The following is a 20,954-nucleotide window of genomic DNA, read 5'->3' as shown; positions in this document are numbered from 1 at the left end:
TTGACCCCGACTCGTTTTCTTCTCTTTCGACCCTGGCCGCCCTCTCTCGCCATCTCACTCCCCTTCTTTTTGTCCGATTAGTTTCGTGGGGTTGTATGATTTTTGTCACAAATGGTCAAACCCTAGATCTTGCATTTGGAGGGTTGATTGCTCATGTATTGACCAATGATGGTTGGTGTGATGGTTATGAAGCATTAGGTGTAGGAATTGTAGGTTAGGGTTACGGCTTTGTAAGATTTAGTGGGCCACTTTATATCAAAAGTGGCATGACTTGTTTGATATTGTTTATTAGGAAAGCTTTTGTTATCGGTTACATAATTATCGTTGATGCATTTCGGTTGTTGTCATTGTTTTTAAGATGGCGAGAATCGTAAATGTTCATCATTTGGACATGGCGGCTATCTTGAAAGGCAATGCCGAGTGTGTTGATGCGGAGGAGGTAGTCATGGTGTTCGTCACTAGTCCTACCTATGCCAAGGTTGTGGAAAGAGTGAGGATGGCTTTGAAGTGGATGGGGCAAAGTGATGCATGTGAATTGGTTGGAAGGTATAATGTTAGGTTCTCACATCACGATCGCTTGAAGATAATGCCTGTTGACTCCGAGTTAAATTGGATGAGTACAAGGAGATTATGGTGGGCTCCCAAGATAAATCTCATATATTTGCCACAAGGAAGATTGGTGCTCGGTTGAACATTGACTTGAACCGACATGCTTTTCCAGGTGCTCGAGATGAGTTATTTGAGGACCATAGTGACGATGTTTACGACACTTCAATCAGCCAACCTCCAATGAGTTCAGGTCGCAATATGAAGCGGCACTCCATCGCGGGTAGATCCATGCTCCACACCATAACACCGTCCCGAGTGGTGCCACACTTACGCCCCGCGGCTACCGACGACAGCCACGCATGGTGCTGCCTGGGGCGGCGTCGTGCTATGGAGCTTGGATCCATCTGGTACACCATACAAAAAGGTTATTCGGTGTTTTTTTGGGAAATCAGGATATTCTATGCTGAATTCCCAACAGTGGTCAGTTTTGTCAATTTTGTCCCGAGCTCACAAGCTCCCCTTCTTGATCTGATCCAATTGTCTTTCCTGCCTGCCTTGCTTTACCACAAAGGTCCCAGGTTAGCAGCCTGTTTAACAAAACATCTTTAAACATGCGCCACATCAGAAACAATACTGACTTGGGGCATCTAAAAATGTTTTCAAAGAATTGGCAACTTCAGGGTATAACCTAGACCAAATTTCACTACAGGCTCCCGAGGCTCAAAGTTAAGTGTGAAACTGGATTTCTTTTACATCTCAGCAAGCAAAACTAGAGAAATACTGGTGACTGACTGGTGAGTTCAGTCAGATCCATCGTAATAATTGTAGTTGTCACAATCCACCCATGGAGCTACATAATCATGCATCTTCAAATCAAACCAGGGAACAAAAAACAGACTAAATCACTGAGGCTGGTGCATTCATGATCCCTCAACTCAGCTCAATTCAACTAAAAAATGTTCATTATTGGTTCTATAACACAATGCATCCTTCCAAATAAGCAAAATCTTATCATGCTCTTCCATCTGATGAGCAACAAAGCGACCGCCGATTCATCAACACACAATGTCATTCATATAGAAACAATCATGCTGCTACATCTGAGATATGTCTTGGTGATTCATTCATTCCCATGATAATTTCCTGTGGTAGAACCACTCGGATGGGTTGATGGTGGATAGGCCGCTGGAGGTGACAAGGTCATAGGGTGAGTCCTCCGCGAACTCAGTCGGCATCGCCTTCCAGTGCAGGCATGGATCCCACTCTGCCTCCTTGAGGATCGTCAGGATCTCTTCCACAACTATATTGCTCCCCTCTTCTGATAAATGCAGCCCATCCCTGGAAATTCAGTCATTGCTTACTTTGTGTGCACATGTTCCTCTTCAGATACTTGTAATATATAACAAGAGAGAAATTACAAGCTAGAGATGGAACCGAACTCACGTGAAGCATGCCGTCGCCCAGTCATCTCGTTTCTGTATGGCGTTATAAAGATCAACCACCTTGATGTCCATCTCTTTGGATACAGATATGCAGGCTTCAGAGTAGAGCCGGCAAGTTTCATTGGTTCGCACGATCTCACTCAGCGCAGTGCTTGTAGATTTTCGGAGCAGCTCCTCGTTGAGCGGTGGGCAACTTAGGAAGATCACACGAGTCTTGTCGGAAAGACTCTTGAGGTGCTCAGCTATCTTCCTCATGTTGTCTATGTACTCCTCAAGCGGCACATGAGGTCCAAGCCCGGAAGGGTGGGGAGCAATCGAATCATTGCCACCAAGGTAAACTACTACCAAGCTAGGTTGTACTGCTGAATCCTAATTAACAAAGAGGAGTTGCAACCAGTCAGCAACTTGCCAGAAAAAAGAGTTCACTGTGCAAGTTCAAATTACCAGACTGGCAGAGGGGATCTAAACAGAAATTATAAATTAGCAGGTTGGTCTAAGGAGACAATGGGATAACCTTGGGGAAAACGGAACCCCAAGATCTCCGACTTCGGCATGGCCAAGATCTTCGAGGACGAGTGCAACGAGGTCAACACCGGACGCGTCGTCGGAACATAGTGAGAAACCACATACATTAGCTGTGAACAAAGGGAGATGACGCTCTCGCGACTCCTGGGCGACTCTGTCTGGAGCCCGACCCGAGGTCCTGTCCATGGCGGGATCTCCTCGATCCGCGTCCATGGCGGGCCAGGGGCGCGGGATGTGCCTCTCCACGCGTCGCGAGACAGTTCTCCCTTGCCACTTGCCTCCCTCCCGGTTCCACTTCCACTCCCACTCACACAGAGCTCACCGCCGATAGCTAGGTTCCTACCAAAATCCAAGGCGAATCGAAGGCTAACGCTGGCGATCTGCACGGATGAGGAAGGAGAGGAGGCAGGGGAGCGGTCGTGGTGGAGGCGATCTGGTGCGGAGGGCGGGGAAGGGGCGATGGGAGCTCGCGAAGGCGCTACGGGCGAGGAAGCTGGATCGGCAATGGCGAGGTCGAGGTCGACGAACGGAGATTCCGCGGAGGACCGAGCTATCTCGCCTCGCGCGGCGGCTTCAGCTTCTGCGTGGGCTCGTTTGGGCCAATCGCCGTTGCCCCCGAGCTTGCCTATCTCGGCGCGGCAGCGAGTTCGAGGGATCGATTGGAGCCGATGTCCAAGTTCATCTCGAGTGCGAGTAATGGCGCTCCGTGCGCCGCATACAGAGGCAGAAGCCTGGTCCGAGGATCGTGCGGGTGCAGGAGGCCTTTCGTGAGAGATCTCGGAGCTGCGTGGATACCGCACGCAGCTTGATGGCGGAGGAGAGGACGCCGTCGGAGCAGAATCTAGAAGCAGGCGTTCATCGATTCCCATTCGATTTGGCAGTAGAGAAAGCATATGCGCAGCTACCGCCGAGGTGGAACAAGAGACCACATCCTCTGGGCCTTGCGGTAACGGAGTTGAAGGCGGCGCTTGCGTTGTTGATACTGCATCATCATTCTCTGATACTGAACAAGTGCGCAGAGGAGGTTGGGGATGCAGAAGTTTGATTGGTACGGCTGTGCTTGGTTTTGGCGGGACTGAAAAGGTGGGGGAGCTGGTAGCGGGTTCCGAGAACTCGTCCATGGCGTCATGGACCAAGTCAAGAGTTGGTGGGCGACAGGTGCCGGTTGTGGACATGGAGGATAAGGAGCTGGAGACGCTTTTTGGACAGCTATGGGATATTCCACGACGATCCGGACAACCCTCCCTGCGTGTGGCTCCATATATAAGCCCTCCACGCCCTAGGGTTCGGTATTCCCTCCACCGCCGCCATTACCACCGTAAAGACCAAGCACTATGTTATCTTGGAGTTGAGGAGGTAGAGATTGTAGATCCGGAGTCCGAAGAGGTGATCATGGTCGACGAGAGGGCGTGGAGGAAGGAACAGAGGAAGAGGATCCGGGAGGGGAGAGGGGACAACTGGAATCGGCAGCTCAACAACAACCAATTTCAGCAAGGCACTCAACAACGAATAAGAACCCTTTCGAGCAGAACCGGGGTCCATACCCTCAGCTCCCTCCACAGCCTTTATGGTTTTGCTCCCGGTGGTATGCCTCCTCCTTGGGCTTTTCAAGGTCCTTATCCTCAGTTTAATCCACAGCAGTATGGGTTTCAGTCTAACCAGTGGATTGCCCCAAGTAATGAAGAGATTCCACAAAATTCTCAAGCTCAGGTGGATGACAGTGTAGCTAAGGCAAAAGGTGGAATGGCAAAGCAGATGCGTAAGAAGAAACTCGGTGGGGGTAGTGAAGCTCGAGTGATTCCTAACCGTGATGTCCTATGTAGACACCATCCGCCTTGGTTGTGGAGAGCTCTGGTCACTTCAAGCAATCTTGTGACAAGAAAGCTTTTTGCTTCATTTGCAAAGCTACCAACCATGGTGTTGAAGGATGCCCCGTTGTCAAGAGACCTCCTCAAGTGGCAAAGTACATAGGAAGTGCAGCTAATGGCTTAGGTTTCTTCCATATTGAGATTCCCGAGGTAGTTGTCAATCCCGTGACTACTACTAAAAACCGTGGGCTTGTGCTCGATTGAGGAAGGCAACATAACCAAAGCTGAGTTGGCCAAGGAGTTTGCAGGGATTTACAGGACAAATTGGCCATGGCAAATTAGGGAACTTACTCAGTGGTCATACCTGGTGAAATTTCCTCCTCATCTACCTGTAGACCAGGTGATTGGGTACCCTAGGTTTGGCCTAACAAAACCTGGAGTGTGGGTAAAGGTTGAGGCATGGGATGATGATCCGACACTCGTGGCGTAATGCAAGTGACCCGGATGAAGATACATGGTTTACAACCTCCATGGTGTGAATGGAATGTGATAGCCCGAGCCGTGTCTCGTGTGTGGCATCCTTGAAGAAATAGATTGGATGAGTGTTTTCAAAGACTCGTGGCCGAGGTTGTAAGGGTGAAGATTAAGTGCGTAGATGCTACCAGGATTCCTGCTCGGTAGACTTTTCCATTTCCGTGGCAAATTCCACCACTCGTTGTTTGAGGTTGAGGGGAACCCGCTATGGGGGTGGCAGAGGATCCACCTATTCCACCGCCTCCTCCTCCATCTCGATGAAAATGATGAGCAGGGGAATGAAGAAACGTAATGGTGATAAACAAGATGGAATGGATATCGACAGAGGCAGCAGCGGCAGGGAATGCCTCTCGCAAGCTCTGGAGTGGTTAATCCTGGCCCAGCTAGCTCTGGATCTGTAGGGAGAAGGCTGGTTAATGATGGTGGAGAGATCAAGGAGTATGTGAGTGGTGAAGAGGTTTATGAGTTGCTTCTCAAGAATGGTGAGGTGGATGAGGAAGGCAGGTTCATCTGGAGGAGTGGTCCTAGCAGAATTAGTGAAGAAGTGAGTGAAGAAATTCAGAACTTCCTTTTGGAAGATCAAGAGAGTCTGGCATGCAAACATGGGGTTAATCTGGATAGTATGGAGATGAATGATGGTGATATGGAACTGGCTCTACCAGAAGACATCTTGCCTAGCTTTGAGAAGACTGATACAGAAGGAGTGATGGACACTGACCAACTGAAGAAACCAAGGAAGAAGAAAGCTTGGGGTCCTGTTCAGGCTACAAGGCAGAGTTCCAGGGTGGACAGTGTCTATGAATGTGATGAAGAAGGCTATTGAATACAAGAAGAAGAACAACTTGGAGGAGCCTAACAAGAAGATGAAAGGTATAATGCATTCTAATGCTTTTCGATCCTTAGATGTTGATTATCTTGAATCTTTGGCTAGAAATGTTGGTATTGATATATCTCACTCGTTAGTGGTAGTAGTGGAAAAGATGAAAATCATGGTATTTTACTTAAGTCTCAAGTGTGTGACATGGCCACTAGTATGAGTGTGGCAGAGAGGTTGAGATCCCTAGGAGTGTAATGCTCATGGATCTCCCGTAGTTTCGGTAAGAAAGTAGGTTGGTCAACCCCCGTTACTCATAGTAAACATGATATAGATGAATATGAGGATGAGGGTGAGAAGTGGATAGAGGTTATTAGGAAATCACGGGGCAAGCACCCTAGGAAGAGAATTCAATGTTAATTTCCTTCTTTAATATTAGAGGGATTACTGCTCCTGGTAGGAAAAAGTGCTTAGAAGATACTCGTTATTCCTTTAAAAGTTGATTATATTGGTTTTCGTGAGACAAAACAAGAGAAATTCTCTAAGTCTTTCCCGAAAACCATACTAGGGAATAGAAATTTTGATTGGAACTTTAGGCTCTGCAGTGGTTCAGCCAGTGGGATTCTAGTTGGTGTTAATAGTGATATTTTTGAAGTTATTTCTTGGGACATTAGAGTTTTTTCGTTAGTACAGTGGTTAGGGTCAAAAGTTCTGGTGTGGTTTTTAGACTAACTACAGTTTATGGGTCTCCTTATGAGGAGGGTAAGGAGGCTTTTATTTCAGAGTTGCATGAGTTGTTCTTGAACTGGGATGGCCCTGCTATGATTGGTGGTGATTTCAATCTAGTTAGATCTCAGTGTGATAAAAGTAATGGTGTTATAGATTTTAAATGGGCTGATAAATTCAATGCATGGATAGATTTATGGGCTCTAGTGGAAATAGGTCTAGCTGGTAGGTCTTTTACCTGGAGTAATAATCAGAGCAATAGAATTATGAGTAGAATTGATAGGATTTTTTGTAACACTAGTTTTGAAGCTCGTTTCCTTTGGGGAGTGCAAGGGCTCTTCCTAGATTAGGTAGTGATCATACTCCTATAATCTGGGATTCTCGTGAATCCGTAGTGCCTAAGAAAAGTAGCTTTAAGTTTGAAAAATGGTGGAGTACTAGGATAGACTTTCAAGATGTGGTGGTTAAAGCTTGGTCTTTACAGGTAAATAGTAATAATCCTCTTGATATTTGGCAGGGTAAGGTTAGATGTTTTAGGAGTTCTGCTAAAGGGTGGAGTGCAAATATAGATGCTGAGATTAGGAAAAAGAAGAAAAACCTAATGGAGGAATATGATAGATTAGATATAAAAGCTGAGTCTCAAGACCTTTTAGATGAGGAGGCTGAAAGATTTAAACAAATCCTTGAAGAGCTGAGTTCTTTTTGGCTTATTGAGGAGATAAAAGCTAAACAACGTTCTAGAGATAAAGATGTGTGTGAGGGTGATAGAAATATCGCTTACTTTCATGCTTTAGCCAATCAAAGGAGAAGGAAGAAAATGATTCCTGTGTTAGATGGTCCTGAGGGCCCTGTTACTGAGACAAAGGATATGTTAGAAGTTGCTAAAGAGTATTATAAGGATTTATTTGGTGCTGAGGCAAGACCTGACATTAGACTTTTAGATAATTTTTTCCTTCCTGAAGAAAAAGTGACTGTGGAAGAAAATGATATGTTAGGGAGTCGTTTTACTTTAGAAGAGGTAAAAGAAGTCGTTTTGGCTCTTATGTCGATGGTGCACCTGGGCCTCGATGGCTTATCCTTTTTCTTTTATCGAAGTACTTGGAATATTATTGCTCGGGATTTGATGAACCTTTTTGATGCTTGGTTTGAAGATAAACTTGATATTTTTAGGTTAAACTTTGCCATGATTACTTTGATTCCAAAAGAAAATGATGCCGGGACTATGAAGAAGTTTAGACCCATAAGTTTGCTTAATTGTAGTTTTAAAATTTTCTCGTAAGGTCTTGACAAATAGATTGGCTAAGATAATAGGAAGATTGATCTCTTATAATCAATCCGCATTTATTAAGGGTAGGTATATTTTAGAGAGTGTTGTCACCGCACATGAAATTGTGCATGAGGTACATAGGAGAAAAAGGAGGGCTTTGTCTTCAAGATTGATTATGAAAAAGCCTATGATAGGGTTAATTTAGATTTTCTTTATGAGGTATTACATCTTAGAGGTTTTAGTCCTTTCGGATTAGGCCGATAAAACAGCCTAACCACTGGAGGATCAGTGGGTGTCAAGATAAATGAGGTTGAAAGTGATTTTTTCTTAACTCGGCAAAGGTTTAAGGCAAGGGGACCCTCTCGTCCCCCGGTCTCGTTTAATTTTGTTGTAGATGTTTTCTCAAAAATGCTCCTCAAAGGGAGTAATGAGGGGATGATTAGAGGGCTCCGCCTCGAATTTGTTCCCGGAGGGGTTGTGTGCCTTCGGCATGCCGATGATACTCGCTTTTTTGGAAAAGAGTAATAGAATTGCAACTAATCTCAAATGGATGTTAACCTGTTTTGAACAAATTTCTCGGGATGCGTATCAATTACCATAAGAGTGAACTGATTCCTATAAATGTAGAAATAGGAGAATGTAATGATTTCCTGGAAATTTTTGGCCGTGTGTTGGGGTCTTTCCCAATTAAGTACTTAGGGATTCCTTTACATTATGACAAGTTAAAAAGGGAGGATCTACAACCATTAATTGACTCTCTCTAAGTAGGCTAGCTGGTTGGAGGGGAAACTTCTTTCCTCTGCAGAGCAAAAAGGGAATTGGTTAGGTCTCGTTTTAGCCAGACATTCCCATCTATTTGTTGTCTTTTTTTAAATTCCCTAAATGGGCTTTGAAATCGATAAATACACAATTAGCCAATTGTATGTGGAATGATGAAGAAGGAAATAACAAAATTCATCTAGCAAATTGGCCATCTCGTGTGTATGAAAAAAGAGTTTGGGGGCATGGGTATCCCAAATTTGCAGGATTTAAATTTATGCCTCTTAGGATCTTGGATTAAGAGGTATATACAAGGAGAAGGAACTTTGTGGAGGAGAATTATTGACAGCTAAGTATAATACTAGGGACCCAAACATCCTTTGTCGTCATGATGCCCACCCATCTACTTTCCGGAAAGGTGTGATGGGGGTCGCAGAGTCGTTAGAATAGGATATAAGTGGAAAATAGGGAATGGTAGGTGTGTTAGGTTTTGGGAAGATATTTGGTTTGGTAATTCTAATCTAGCTACCCAATTTTGGGATATTTACTTTGTGTGTAATCAACAAACTAGAACTGTTAGTGAGGTATGGGATGGTGTTAATTTGAGATGTGATTTTAGGAGAACTTTTTCTGATGAGATGATGTCCCAATGGCAAGAATTGGTAGCTATTGCTCAAACTATAGTGTTTAATGAAGATGAGGATCAATTGATTTGGTCTTATGAAACTAATGGGGTTTACTCTTCAAAATCTATGTATGCCCTAGTTAATTTCGAGGGAGTAACTCCAATTTACTTACCTGTCTGTTTGGGATCTAAAAATCCCTCCAAGAATCCAGATTTTCCTCTGGTTGTTGTCACAAAATAAAATTATGACTAGGGATAATCTTAGGAAGAGAGGTATTCCAAAACCTATGGAGTGTTCTTTCTGTAAGGAGTTTGAAAGTGTTCATCATATCTTTTTTGATTGTATTGTGGCAAAACAAATCTGGGGTCTGGTTGAGGAGATTTTTAGCTATGCAGTCAAGGAATATTTAGATATTGCTAGTAGATGGCTTTGCAATAAGAGGTTTCTGCAATTTAACTTCATTTCCTCTGCTATCTTGTGGGGAATTTGGAATTCTAGGAATAGTTTAGTGTTTAATAGACTTACCTGGTTGAATCTAAAGCAGGTTTGGAATGTGATCCTGTCCTACCTAAGGAACTGGAAGGTTCCTTTCAAGGATCAGACATGGAAAGAAGTGGACTTGTTCATGGACCACTTGGTGAGAAAAATCAGGGCTCCGCTGGAACTGACACAAAACCGAAGTGTTCATCATTCGATCGGATCTCTTCCCGGGCTCCGACATCCAAGCTGTCACATGGCGGGAGGGCGTCGCTGGAGTACCTGAAGAAGCACCCGGAGGAAGAAGCCTCAGTGCATGTGGTGCTGTAACGCCCAGGCATGCAGTGTTGGGTCGAATGTGGTTCCTATGATGTTGCTATTGCTAGGTGTTGTGTTAGTAGATAGTGGTTGAAGCTTTTGTGGATGAGCTTTTGATCTGTGTGGGGCTGTAAGCTGGTTCAGCAGCTCCTGTTGGGAAAGATGTTGGTGTGTTGCAGACTTGGTCCTGTTTTAGGTGGTTAAACAGGGGTGTTTTGGGTGCGTTTTATTTTGGTTGTAGCCTGAACATTGGTTTCATTTTGCATGGAATGGAACCGGGGAGGTTGTCTCCCTGAGAATCTAAAAACCTTGGGGAAAACTTTGTCCATGACTTGAAGAGCCCGCCTTGAGTTCCACGCAATATACCCTCTGAGAACAATATCAGCCTGAATGAGTTGAAGATAAACACATATTAGTCAAGTCAGATAACAACTGTTATAGTTTCAGAAGTGCCTAAACAGTTTTCAGAAGTGTTCTTACAAGGTATCGCGGTACTACCATTTATTCCTTATAACTTTCTTGCATTTTTCACACAGTTTTACATCTACACGTTTGACAATACTAGATGCAGTCTGTTGAAAATAGCCCAAGCATAGAAGTAAAACTTGGAACTGTCTCAGCTTTTTGCGTCGTTTTCATATATAATCCAAATGTTTCGACTACCCGCTTTCCCGAGAAAAGAGATATTCCAACTTACAGCTGTAGGCCTACATCAAGTCAGCCAAGAAAATATAAAACAGGGCCAACTTTATTATAGTGATGTGTGCTTTTCCAAAAGATATCATATAGCCTTGCTACCCACCCAGCTCAGCTCAATTCCATGTAAGTGTGCTGTGTAAAATGGAACCATGGAAATATTCTGCTAAAGAGAAGCAAATAGAGCATAGCATCCGACATGGTTAAAGAAAACAGCAGGTGAACAAAATCATATGATCATATGATCTAGCAATTCTCACTTCAACCGAGAAAAAAATCTACAAAAACAACAAATCTAGATGCGCATGTGGTTGATCTCAGCTAGTTTGTACGATAATATGGTGAATCAAAAAAAGAATGTGTTGGCTGTCAGATTTAGGGAAATCGAAGTGCATAATATAATATAAAGGAAGACCGTCATATAAAAACAGAGAATGTTTGTATGGAAGGAGTTGAATATCCGTTCCAGCGGCTACCTAGGTAAGCTAGATTACTCCGATTTACTTAATGAGCAATCCAATTCTCATCTTGGTTAGGTCGGCCGGTAGGATTTGAAGTTAGTCGGCATCGCGGTCGCAATCAGAAATTCAGAATCACACAGCAATTAACACGAGGAAGGGGAAGAAAGGGGGGAAGTTACCTTGCGGGCGTAGATGTCGGCGAGGGTGGCTCCCCATCCGCCGTTGCTGAAGCTGTACTGCACGATGGAGGAGCCGAAGAGCACGAAGACCGGCCGGCCATTCATGTCCGGCGGACTGGCGGCCGGGCGGCGTTGCAGATGCTGATTCGATCTGACCTAGCCTTGGCTGCTGCCGGCGCTGGACGGCCGGAAAGGAACGTACTGAATTAGGGTCCCGTGTGGTTTTTGGGGTGGACCTGGTGGCAGCGGAGCACTACTACTATTCTTCTACTACTACAAGTAGCGCCATTGGAGTGTAGTGGAGTACGGTGCTCTTAAAGGAAGAATGGAAAGGGAGCATCAAGAAACAGTGAGCTGAGATTTCTAGGTGGGATGTTGTATTGTACTCCTACCCGTTCTAGTTGCATCCACATCACATCAAGAAACAGATTATTATTATTGTGATTGAATCATATCCTCCCTAATCAATCCCATAAAGACTCTGACCACTGCGGTGCATAACTCCTGGTGCTAATCCAGCTCTCAGCGTCACCGATCGGTCGTCTCTGCTCTGCCACCAGTGTCATGCATGATTTGGATCAGTTTGCAGCGGAGAATGAAAGAAGATTAGTTGCACGACCACGTGGTACGAGCAACCATTCATTTCGTCGCCTCCGTCTCTCCAACAACCTCCATCGGCCATGCATCTATGCTTGCTCAGTCAGCGCGGCCCATCACCTCAGCGCCACATTCAATCCCAACACAACCCAGCAGTTGCAGCTGCAAGATCATTTACTCGCCTGCCTCCTCCCACCATCCTCTGCATGCTCGCCCTCTCCACATTAAGTTGTATAAACCATTTATTGCGCCTATCGGAGCCACGCATCTGCATCTAGGGACTACTACAGCTTTACTACTCCCACCATGGAAATTTAGTATTGTTCCAAATGGGACCAAACCAACGGTGAAACTTTTGCCATTTTTATAACATGGAGAGTTTAGTACTAGAGTAATTGGGCATCTCAAGGGCGCCCTCCATGGCAAATAAAAGAACAACATTATGCAAAAGACATAAAATAAGTTTGAAAATAAAATTTAATAATTCTTGCATCCATCAAATTACCAAATTGATCAAAAATATAAATTGTTCCATACAAATGCAAGAAAAAGAAGATAGACATAGAATGATCAATTGGTGCGTGTGAGATCCGAGGCTGAACTTGTTCATACCAAGCCTTCGTCTTCGGGTCCATGAGACTTTTGTTTGTCGACAAGATCTAGACCTCCTCGATAAAGCAATGGCTATTTGGCACCCCTCCTAGTCCGCTTTGAACTTATCGATTGCAACTTGTAGCTCTTTCGGCCTCAACCCTAACCTTTTTTGCACGTGTTACCATATTGCCTCATGATGCCTTTCATATTTTTTGTTTTGGTGCGAGAGAGACCTAAAAAATCTCGTTGTTAGAGTTCTGGTTTTCCAAGCATCAAACTTCATGCCAACCTCTAGCTAAGAACATCCAAACATAAGTCGAGAGTTGTCTAAGTGTAACAACCCTGGCCGAAAGTTTGGACTCGTAGCTGGCCAGAACTTCTGGTCACTTACTCGAAACTTCAACCCATGAAACTGCTCCAAACATTGGATTTGGAGGGGCCTATATAAAGCTTTCTTCTTCCATGGGGAGGTTGTCTCTCTCCTCCATTGTTGATAAAGCTTAAATTGTCTAGATTTATCTCTCCCTAGCCAACTATTTTTTTTATCATCTAGCATTCGGAAAAGAAAACCTAGATCCACCATTCCACCAAAGAAAATTTGATCCCCTACTATTTACTGTGGATCTTATTACTATTGGGTGTTTGTGCGCTCTAGAGAGAACAGAGGTCGCCGCAGAGATCATTCATAGCAGGGCCCTATCTGGAGCATGTGCAGAGTGTGCACTCGCACAGGGCCTCCTAAATACTAGGGCCCCAAATTTTGTGACTTAGTATTTTTTAAAACATAAGACCCTCGGTCCGGCTTTATATATAAAGCCCTCATGGCAACGAACAATTCACCACATACAAACATCGTCTGATACCAAACACACACACACTCAGGCTGCCCACGACAAGATGAAGGGAAAATAAAGACTAGACTAGGACGCCCCCTGTCGAGTATCTCCGGTCCTTGTCCTTGCCTGAAGACGCCTAAGCTCTCCCAGCGCCTCGTCCAGAAGCTCCCTGTCCCGCTATCTGACCAGTACCCTCCAGCTCTGCATGTGAATAGACATTTTGAACATAGCGTCAGCTGGATGTGCTATCACTTTCCCCTCTAGAGCTAGCTTGTTGCGCGTATTCCAAAGCGTCCATCCTAAAGCCGCAAAGGCATACCAAGCAAGCCTACGCAGGGCCCCGGACAGGCCTTGCACTAAGGAGATGAAATTCCCGACCCCTGCCGGGTTCCAGGTACATGAGAGGAGCTCCCTAACTCCAGCCCACAGAAATCTCGCGAGGTGGCAGTTGAAGAAAATGTGGTCATTGTCCTCCAGCATTCCACACATCGCGCAGCTCCCTTCGGAGGGTCCATGCCTCTTGGCCACCTATTCCGCCGATGGAAGCCCCCCCCTAATGAGTTGCCAAAGAAATACTCTAATCTTTGGGGGAACTCTAGTAGCCCACACCTCCTTAAAGAATGTGACAGTCGCCCCTTGCGACAAGTGAAGGTACAAGGAGTGTGTAGAGGAAACCCCTGACGGCTCCAGGCCCCAAGAGACCTCGTCCTGCCCCATGGAGTGTGGGTGTAGATCAAAAATCATGCAAAGGTTTTTCCATTCTACCACCTCAGCCGTGCCAAAGGTTCGGCGGAACCTGATGTGCCACTCCCCCCCCCCGCCCCTCTGTCCTAACCCGAGCCACCGTAGCGAAGTGGTTGTCACAGCAGACAAATAGACGCGAGAATATCAGATGCAAAGGGGCCCTCCCCGTCCACCAGTCCAGCCAGAAATACGTTCATCTCCCATCATGGACGTGATGTTTAGGCCCCATCTTGAAGTACCATTTGAGCTTCTGTATCGTCTTCCAAAATTGGGACCCTTTAGTCGGTACCAACGGGGAGAACAAGTCATTATTGCCCAAGTACTTGGCAACTAAGAGGTCCGCCCATAGACCTTCCGCATTCTGGTAGAGCTTCCAAATCCAGCCTACCATAAGAGCAATGTTCATGTTCTCCGTATGAAGGATTCCCAACCCTCCATATTCCTTAGGTCTACAAACCGTAGCCCAGTCCACCATATGGTATTTGCGTTTGTTCCCAACTCCTTCCCAGAAGAATCGGCTCCTCGAGGTGTTCATTGCTCCATGCGTAGAGTCGTAGAGAAGGTATAAACCCATAGCGAACATCGGAAGACTCGAGAGACACGAGTTCGTCAACTCTAGTCTACCCGCCGATGCCAGGAAGAGACCCTGCCAGGGGTCAACCCTATGCCAGACCTTCTCTGTCAGAAAGGACCAGTCCGCTACCGTCAACCTCTTGTCGCTTACCGGTAGCCCTAGGTACCGAAAAGGAAAGCTCCCTAGCTTGCAATTCAGTGCGTGTGCCACCCTTCTCTGCTCATCCATTGAGACCCCTGTCACAATGGCTTCACTCTTGTTGAAGTTAATCTTGAGCCCCGACATGTTCTCGAAGCACAAGCGGATGAACTTCAGGTTTGCGATACCCATTCGTGAAGGTTCGATCATAATCATTGTGTCATCCGCGTACTGAAGGTGGGTAACTCCTCCCGGTATGAGGTGTGGCACAACACCCTTTATGTGTCCCGCCTCATTGGCCCTCGAGAGAATGGCTGCCAACGAATCCACCATGAAGTCAAACAGAATAGGCGAGAGCGGATCCCCCTGTCTCACGCCCCTCGCATTCCGAAAGTAAGGACCAATCTCTCCGTTGAAATTCACCGCCGTCTGTCCTCCAGTGACCAATTGCATCAGACGGTGCACCACCATTGTTGAGAATCCCTTTCTCAGCAGAACTTCCCTCAGGAAATCCCAGTTGACCCTGTCGTAAGCTTTCTCGAAGTCCAGCTTAAGTAGCAGAGCCTTAAGTTTCTTAACTCGCAGTTCGTGTGTGATCTCGTGAAGAGCCAGCACACCCTCGTGCAGGCTCCTGCCTTTGATGAAAGCAGTCTGGTTCCTATCGATTGTCCTGTTGGCTAGGGGTCCGAGCCTAATCGCATATGCTTTGGCTATAAATTTGAAGATAACATTAATAAGTCATAAGTTTTATGGGCCTAAATTGTTTAATATCATCAGCCCCTTTCACTTTCGGGGTAAGCGAGATAATGCCAAAGTTGAGCCTAGCGATATCCACCCTCCCTAGGGCAAAATCGTTAAGTATCTGGAGAATAGGTGTCCTAAGAATTCCCCAGTACTTCTTAAAGAACAACACCGGAAGCCCATCCGGTCCCGGAGCCGAGTCCTGCTTCATGGAGTCGAGGACTCCGTCTAACTCCTCCGGTGTGAAGGTAATATCCAAGGCTAAGTTCTCCTCCTATGAGATCCTCGCCGCCTCATCCCAGAGGTCAGGGCCAAGTGAGAAAGCCCGCTGCTCACCTTCTGCCCCCATGAGACCAGAGTAGAAATCATAGATATGTTCTATCATATCTTTCTGGTCATCGATCTCGCGGTCGTCTACCCTAAGACGCGGGCGGGATCATGCACTTCCTCCTCCTCCCATTAGCAATGGCATGGAAGTAGGCTGTGCCATTGAAGACGGCTACGCTGCCTCCAGTACTCCTCCTCCACCTCGTCAAGATGGACAAGCTGGTCCTCCAGGTAGTATCGGAGGGCCCATGCCTCCTCATACAGCCTAGCAGAATCCACAATCGCGTCTAGCTTGGCCACCCTACTTAGCAGACCCGCCCGAAACTCCCTCTTCTCCTTACCTAGGTTCGTGCCCCACCCCTTGAGGAACTGGCGCAGGCATCTGGATATGCACTGCCAGAGATCGATGATGCAACGATGAGGGCCCTTCTCATGTATGCAGTGTTCGATCTTGCCCCTAACAAGATCATCAAAACCCGCCACTCTAAACCACCATGTCTGAAAAAAGAACCTTGGTGGCCTCTTGATCCCATTCTCCCCACTATCCAGCAATAGGGGGTTATGATCAGACCCAATCCTCGTGACAGCTGAGAGCGAACACAGAGGGAAGATAGTCTCCCATCATGGGGTGACGAACACCCTGTCCAACACCGAACGAATGGGGTCCAGTTGATTGTTAGTCCAGGTGAAATGGGCCCCTGCCCGATTCAGCTCCCTCAGGGACATCGCCGCAATGGCATCATTGAAGCGTCCGATCCTCGACCAGTAGACCACCTCATTACTCTTGTCTTGCCTTCTCCTGATGAGGTTGAAGTCACCTCCAACCACCAAAGGTAGGTGGCAGTTAGTCACCTCTGCCTCAAGCTCTTCTAGGAACTCCCCTGTCCTAGAGTGACATAGGCATCCCAAATGGGCCTGCCGGAGATAGTACCCGGGGTTTAATGAAGGCCCACTACCCGAAGAATAAGAAGATTCGGGATTCCAAGATATATTAAGGAAAGTAGAGTTGTAATAGGAAGTGTTGTTTGTAATCTGGCGGGATGAGTTAGAAACCGTCCCGGACTCTGTAACTTGTACAAAACAAAACCCTCGGCTCCGCCTCTTATATAAAGGGGGAGTCGAGGGACGAAGAGATCATCGAATCATTGCTCACAAACCCTAGTTTTCATAATCGTCGAGTACTTTTCGGCTGAAACCTTCGAGATCTACTTGCCCTCTACTTCTAACTAAACCCTAGTCTATAACCCGTAGGCATTGACAAGTTAATCCTTTGTCATAGAGTGATCAGCTGGACCGTAGACTAGAACAAAGCACCACTTGACTTTGTTGTTGCGCCGGTAGATGTCAGCACTAATTAAGAATTTCCCTTTTATCCATATGCCAACCTCAAAGCACTCGTCCCTGAAGCCCAGCAGCATTCCCCCTGAATGTCCATCAGCCGGAACCCAGTTCCAGGCGAACTGTCCACCGCACTCGAGGCTACGAAGCTCCCCGGTGGAAAATTCTGGTCTAATAGTCTCTTGGAGACCTAGAATATCGACCCTCTCCTGTCTCATGTAAGTTTTGAGTTGAGATCGGCGCCCTAGCCTCCCAAAACCCCCGAGGTTATAGATGAGCGACCTCATTTGGAACCCTTCCTCTTGGTCTGTCCCTTCCGGACAGTTAGCACGGGCCTGACAGGCTTAAAACATTTACGCCTTGGTCTTCCGATGGGCCCAATCGGCATAGGCCGAGTAACAGCCTCCGCCGTCCCACCCTGGACCTCCGAACCAGAAGCCACCCCTGGGGCCTCAGACGGGAGGGTGTCCGACGCAGATGTCCCTGCATCCGTGATACGTCCCAAACGTATCTATACTTTCTTATGTTCCATGCTACTTTTATGATGATACTCACATGTTTTATACACATTATATGTCATATTTATGCATTTTCCGGCACTAACCTATTGACGAGATGCCGAAGAGCCGATTCGTTGTTTTCTGCCGTTTTTGGTTTCGTAAATCCTAGTAAGGAAATATTCTCGGAATTGGACGAAATCAACGCCCGTGGGCCTATTTTTCCACGAAGCTTCCGGAAGACCGGAGGACTTACGAAGTGGGGCCACGAGGTGGCCGGACACTAGGGCGGCGCGGCTCGGGCCTTGGCCGCGCCGGCCTGTTGTGTGGGGCCCTCGTGTGGCCTCCCGACCTGCCCTTCCGCCTACATATAGTCTTCGTCGCGAAACCCCCGATGCCGAGAGCCACGATACGGAAAACCTTCCGGAGACGCCGCCGCCGCTAATCCCATCTCGGGGGATTCGAGAGATCGCCTCCGGCACCCCGCCGGAGAGGGGAATCATCTCCCGGAGGTCTCTTCATCGCCATGATCGCCTCCGGATCGATGTGTGAGTAGTTCACCCTCGGACTATGGGTCCATAGCAGTAGCTAGATGGTCGTCTTCTCCCCATTGTGCTATCATGTTAGATCTTGTGAGCTGCCTATCATGATCAAGATCATCTATTTGTAATCCTACATGTTGTGTTTGTTGGGATCCGATGAATATTGAATACTATGTCAAGTTGATTATCAATCTATCATATATGTTATTTATGTTCTTGCATGCTCTCCGTTGCTAGTAGAGGCTCCGGCCAAGTTGATACTTGTGACTCCAAGAGGGAGTATTTATGCTCGATAGTGGGTTCATGCCTCCATTAAATCTGGGACGATGACGAGAAAGTTCTAAGGTTGTGGATGTCTCTGTTGCCACTAGGGATAAAACATCGATGCTTTGTCTAAGGATATTTGTGTTGATTACATTACGCACCATACTTGATGCAATTGTCTGTTGTTTACAACTTAATACTCGGAGGGGGTTCGGATGATAACTCTGAAGGTGGACTTTTTAGGCATAGATGCATGCCGCATAGCGGTCTATGTACTTTGTCGTACTCGCCCGATTAAATCTCATAGTACTCATCATGATATATGTATGTGCATTGTTATGCCTTCTTTATTTGTCAATTGCCCAACTGTAATTTGTTCACCCAACATCTGCTATCTTATGGGAGAGACACCGCTAGTGAATTGTGGACCCGGTCCTATTTTTTACATCTGAAATACAAACTGCTGCAATTGTTCTTTACTGTTCTTTGCAAACAACCATCATCATCCACACTATACATCTAATCCTTTGTTTACAGCAAGCCGGTGAGATTGACAACCTCACTCGTTACGTTGGGGCAAAGTTCCGTGATTGTGTTGTGCGAGGTTCCACGTTGGCGCCGGAATCCCCGGTGTTGCGCCGCACTACACTCCTCCGCCATCAACCTTCAACGTGCTTCTTGGCTCCTCCTGGTTCGATAAACCTTGGTTTCTTTCTGAGGGAAAACTTGCTACTGTACGCATCACACCTTCCTCTTGGGGTTTCCAACGGACGTGTCAACTGCACGCATCAATCCGCGCCGGTGGTCGCCCCTGCCACCACCGCGTCCGACTCCTCCCGCCTGGCTATCTCCTCTACCTTCAGAAGGTGTCGGGTCTTCGCCAGAGCCGCTTGTACTGCTTCCTTTGCCCTCACCAACGACAGCGCCTCCCCAGGCGCCCCCGCCTTCGGGTGAAAGATCAAACAACTATCCCTAACTACCGAGGACAGGTGCGAGTCATGAAGAACATCAAGAACCGTAAAATCCGTACCTTTCGCCTTAGTATAGCAATGTTAATACTAAAATTAATATAAATAATCAAGGATTAGGCATAGCATTTACTCCTTTCTAGAAATCTGCAAACCCACGGAATTTTTGACCACTACTCCTGCTCAAAAGTTATTGCATGTTATCCTCTCTCTGTATTACACCTTGGTGCGATCTCTTAGAATTCATCTACTTTAACGAGGAGAGATGATAAAACCATCTCATATCTAAAAAAGGCCTCTATCTAAAAATCATATCTACACGTAATCCTATACATATAATAGCTTTAAATCGTACTAGCTGAATACCCGTGCGTTGCAACGGAATAAAATTGTTAAAAATTAGTTATTAGAACCATTTTATACTGATTAAGATGAAATAATGTTTTTTTTTGCTTGGGGCAATGACATTTTATCAACTATTTTCAATTGTTTTATCATCTCCTCTAACCAATTAAATGTGTTGCTTCGTTATTTGCCTTCGAACACACTATGGGTGTCGCTCTTTTACATTCAACCAAAAAGGAAACCACACTATACTCTTTCATTTTTAAACTTCGGTAACCCTCTGAAATATGCCAGGTATTGGGGTTACAAAAATAGAGGAAACAGATGTGTGTATTTCATTCATGCATAGAAAATCTGGGGAATTTTCGCGCTTTAAAGTAAAACAGTCACAGTAACTGAAGTTTCACTTGACCTTGGTGGAATTGAAGAGCTCATCAAGTCCAGTGCTATAAACCTCAATGTGACTTTACTAAAACCTTGTTTTGTAGAGATGATTTGATCTAAGGGGTTAGATCAAATGGAATTAAAACCAACACAAGAACATATGAATCAAGGAACAACTATTGGATCTTACTAAAGATCATAACATGGAATTCCTTGCCATAACATATGAACATACATCTATTTGGAAATCAAGTAACAATAAATGGAGAAACCATTCTTCACTTATCTTTTCCATGTCTTAAACAAATCCATGATCCTACCATGAACCTCATGGTAATCATTTTACTCCATTCTTGGAAACATAACAAGGAGATCAACTCTAGAAATATATATCCTTCTCTATTCCATATTATCATATCTCAAACCTAGAGAGGTGAGAGTTCTATGTTATTTACTAGAGAAGCAATAACAAACTTTGAGTTAAACCTTGGATATACATCCAAGTACTCAAATCATCATCCTTAAGAGAAACCCCAGAGTATTATTCAAGACAACCCTAGAGAGAGATAACCATTTATGTTAAACATAGATATTGATGATCACATCAACCTCTATGGAGCCTAACCTTAGGTTAGTATTAAAGACCTTTCCAAATGAGAGAGACCAATCATACTAATCCTAGCTTTATCTATTTAAGAATAAAGGACAACCTTTGAACTAAAGTATTAGGTTGTAAACCATTTCTCTTGGAGTGGTGAGTGATACGTCCAATTTGCATCACTATTTTATATCATAATTTGCTGTTATTCATTGATATATTTCATATTTGGAGATAATACTTATGTTATTTCATCTATTTTGCATGATTCACGATTTTTGGAGGA

At 45.6% G+C, this 20,954-nt stretch overlaps 1 protein-coding gene across 1 annotated transcript; it reads right to left on the bottom strand.

Annotated features, from left to right (window-relative positions):
- Positions 1–1,493: 1,493 nt before the first annotated feature.
- On the bottom strand, positions 1,494–11,286 carry LOC124703169 (GDSL esterase/lipase CPRD49-like). Its single transcript, XM_047235392.1, has 4 exons — positions 11,182–11,286; positions 10,154–10,231; positions 1,993–2,360; positions 1,494–1,887 (listed from the first exon to the last, which is right to left on the bottom strand). The coding sequence occupies exons 1-4, from the start codon at positions 11,284–11,286 to the stop codon at positions 1,674–1,676; spliced, it is 765 nt and encodes a 254-aa protein (XP_047091348.1). The 3' UTR covers positions 1,494–1,673.
- Between the last annotated feature and the right edge of the window lie 9,668 nt (positions 11,287–20,954).

The sequence above is a fragment of the Lolium rigidum genome, chromosome 3 (genome assembly GCF_022539505.1).
Source record: "Lolium rigidum isolate FL_2022 chromosome 3, APGP_CSIRO_Lrig_0.1, whole genome shotgun sequence".
Lineage (NCBI taxonomy): Eukaryota > Viridiplantae > Streptophyta > Magnoliopsida > Poales > Poaceae > Lolium > Lolium rigidum.
The sequence above is the reverse complement of the archived record's forward strand: the minus strand, read 5'-3'. Positions and strand labels throughout refer to the sequence as shown.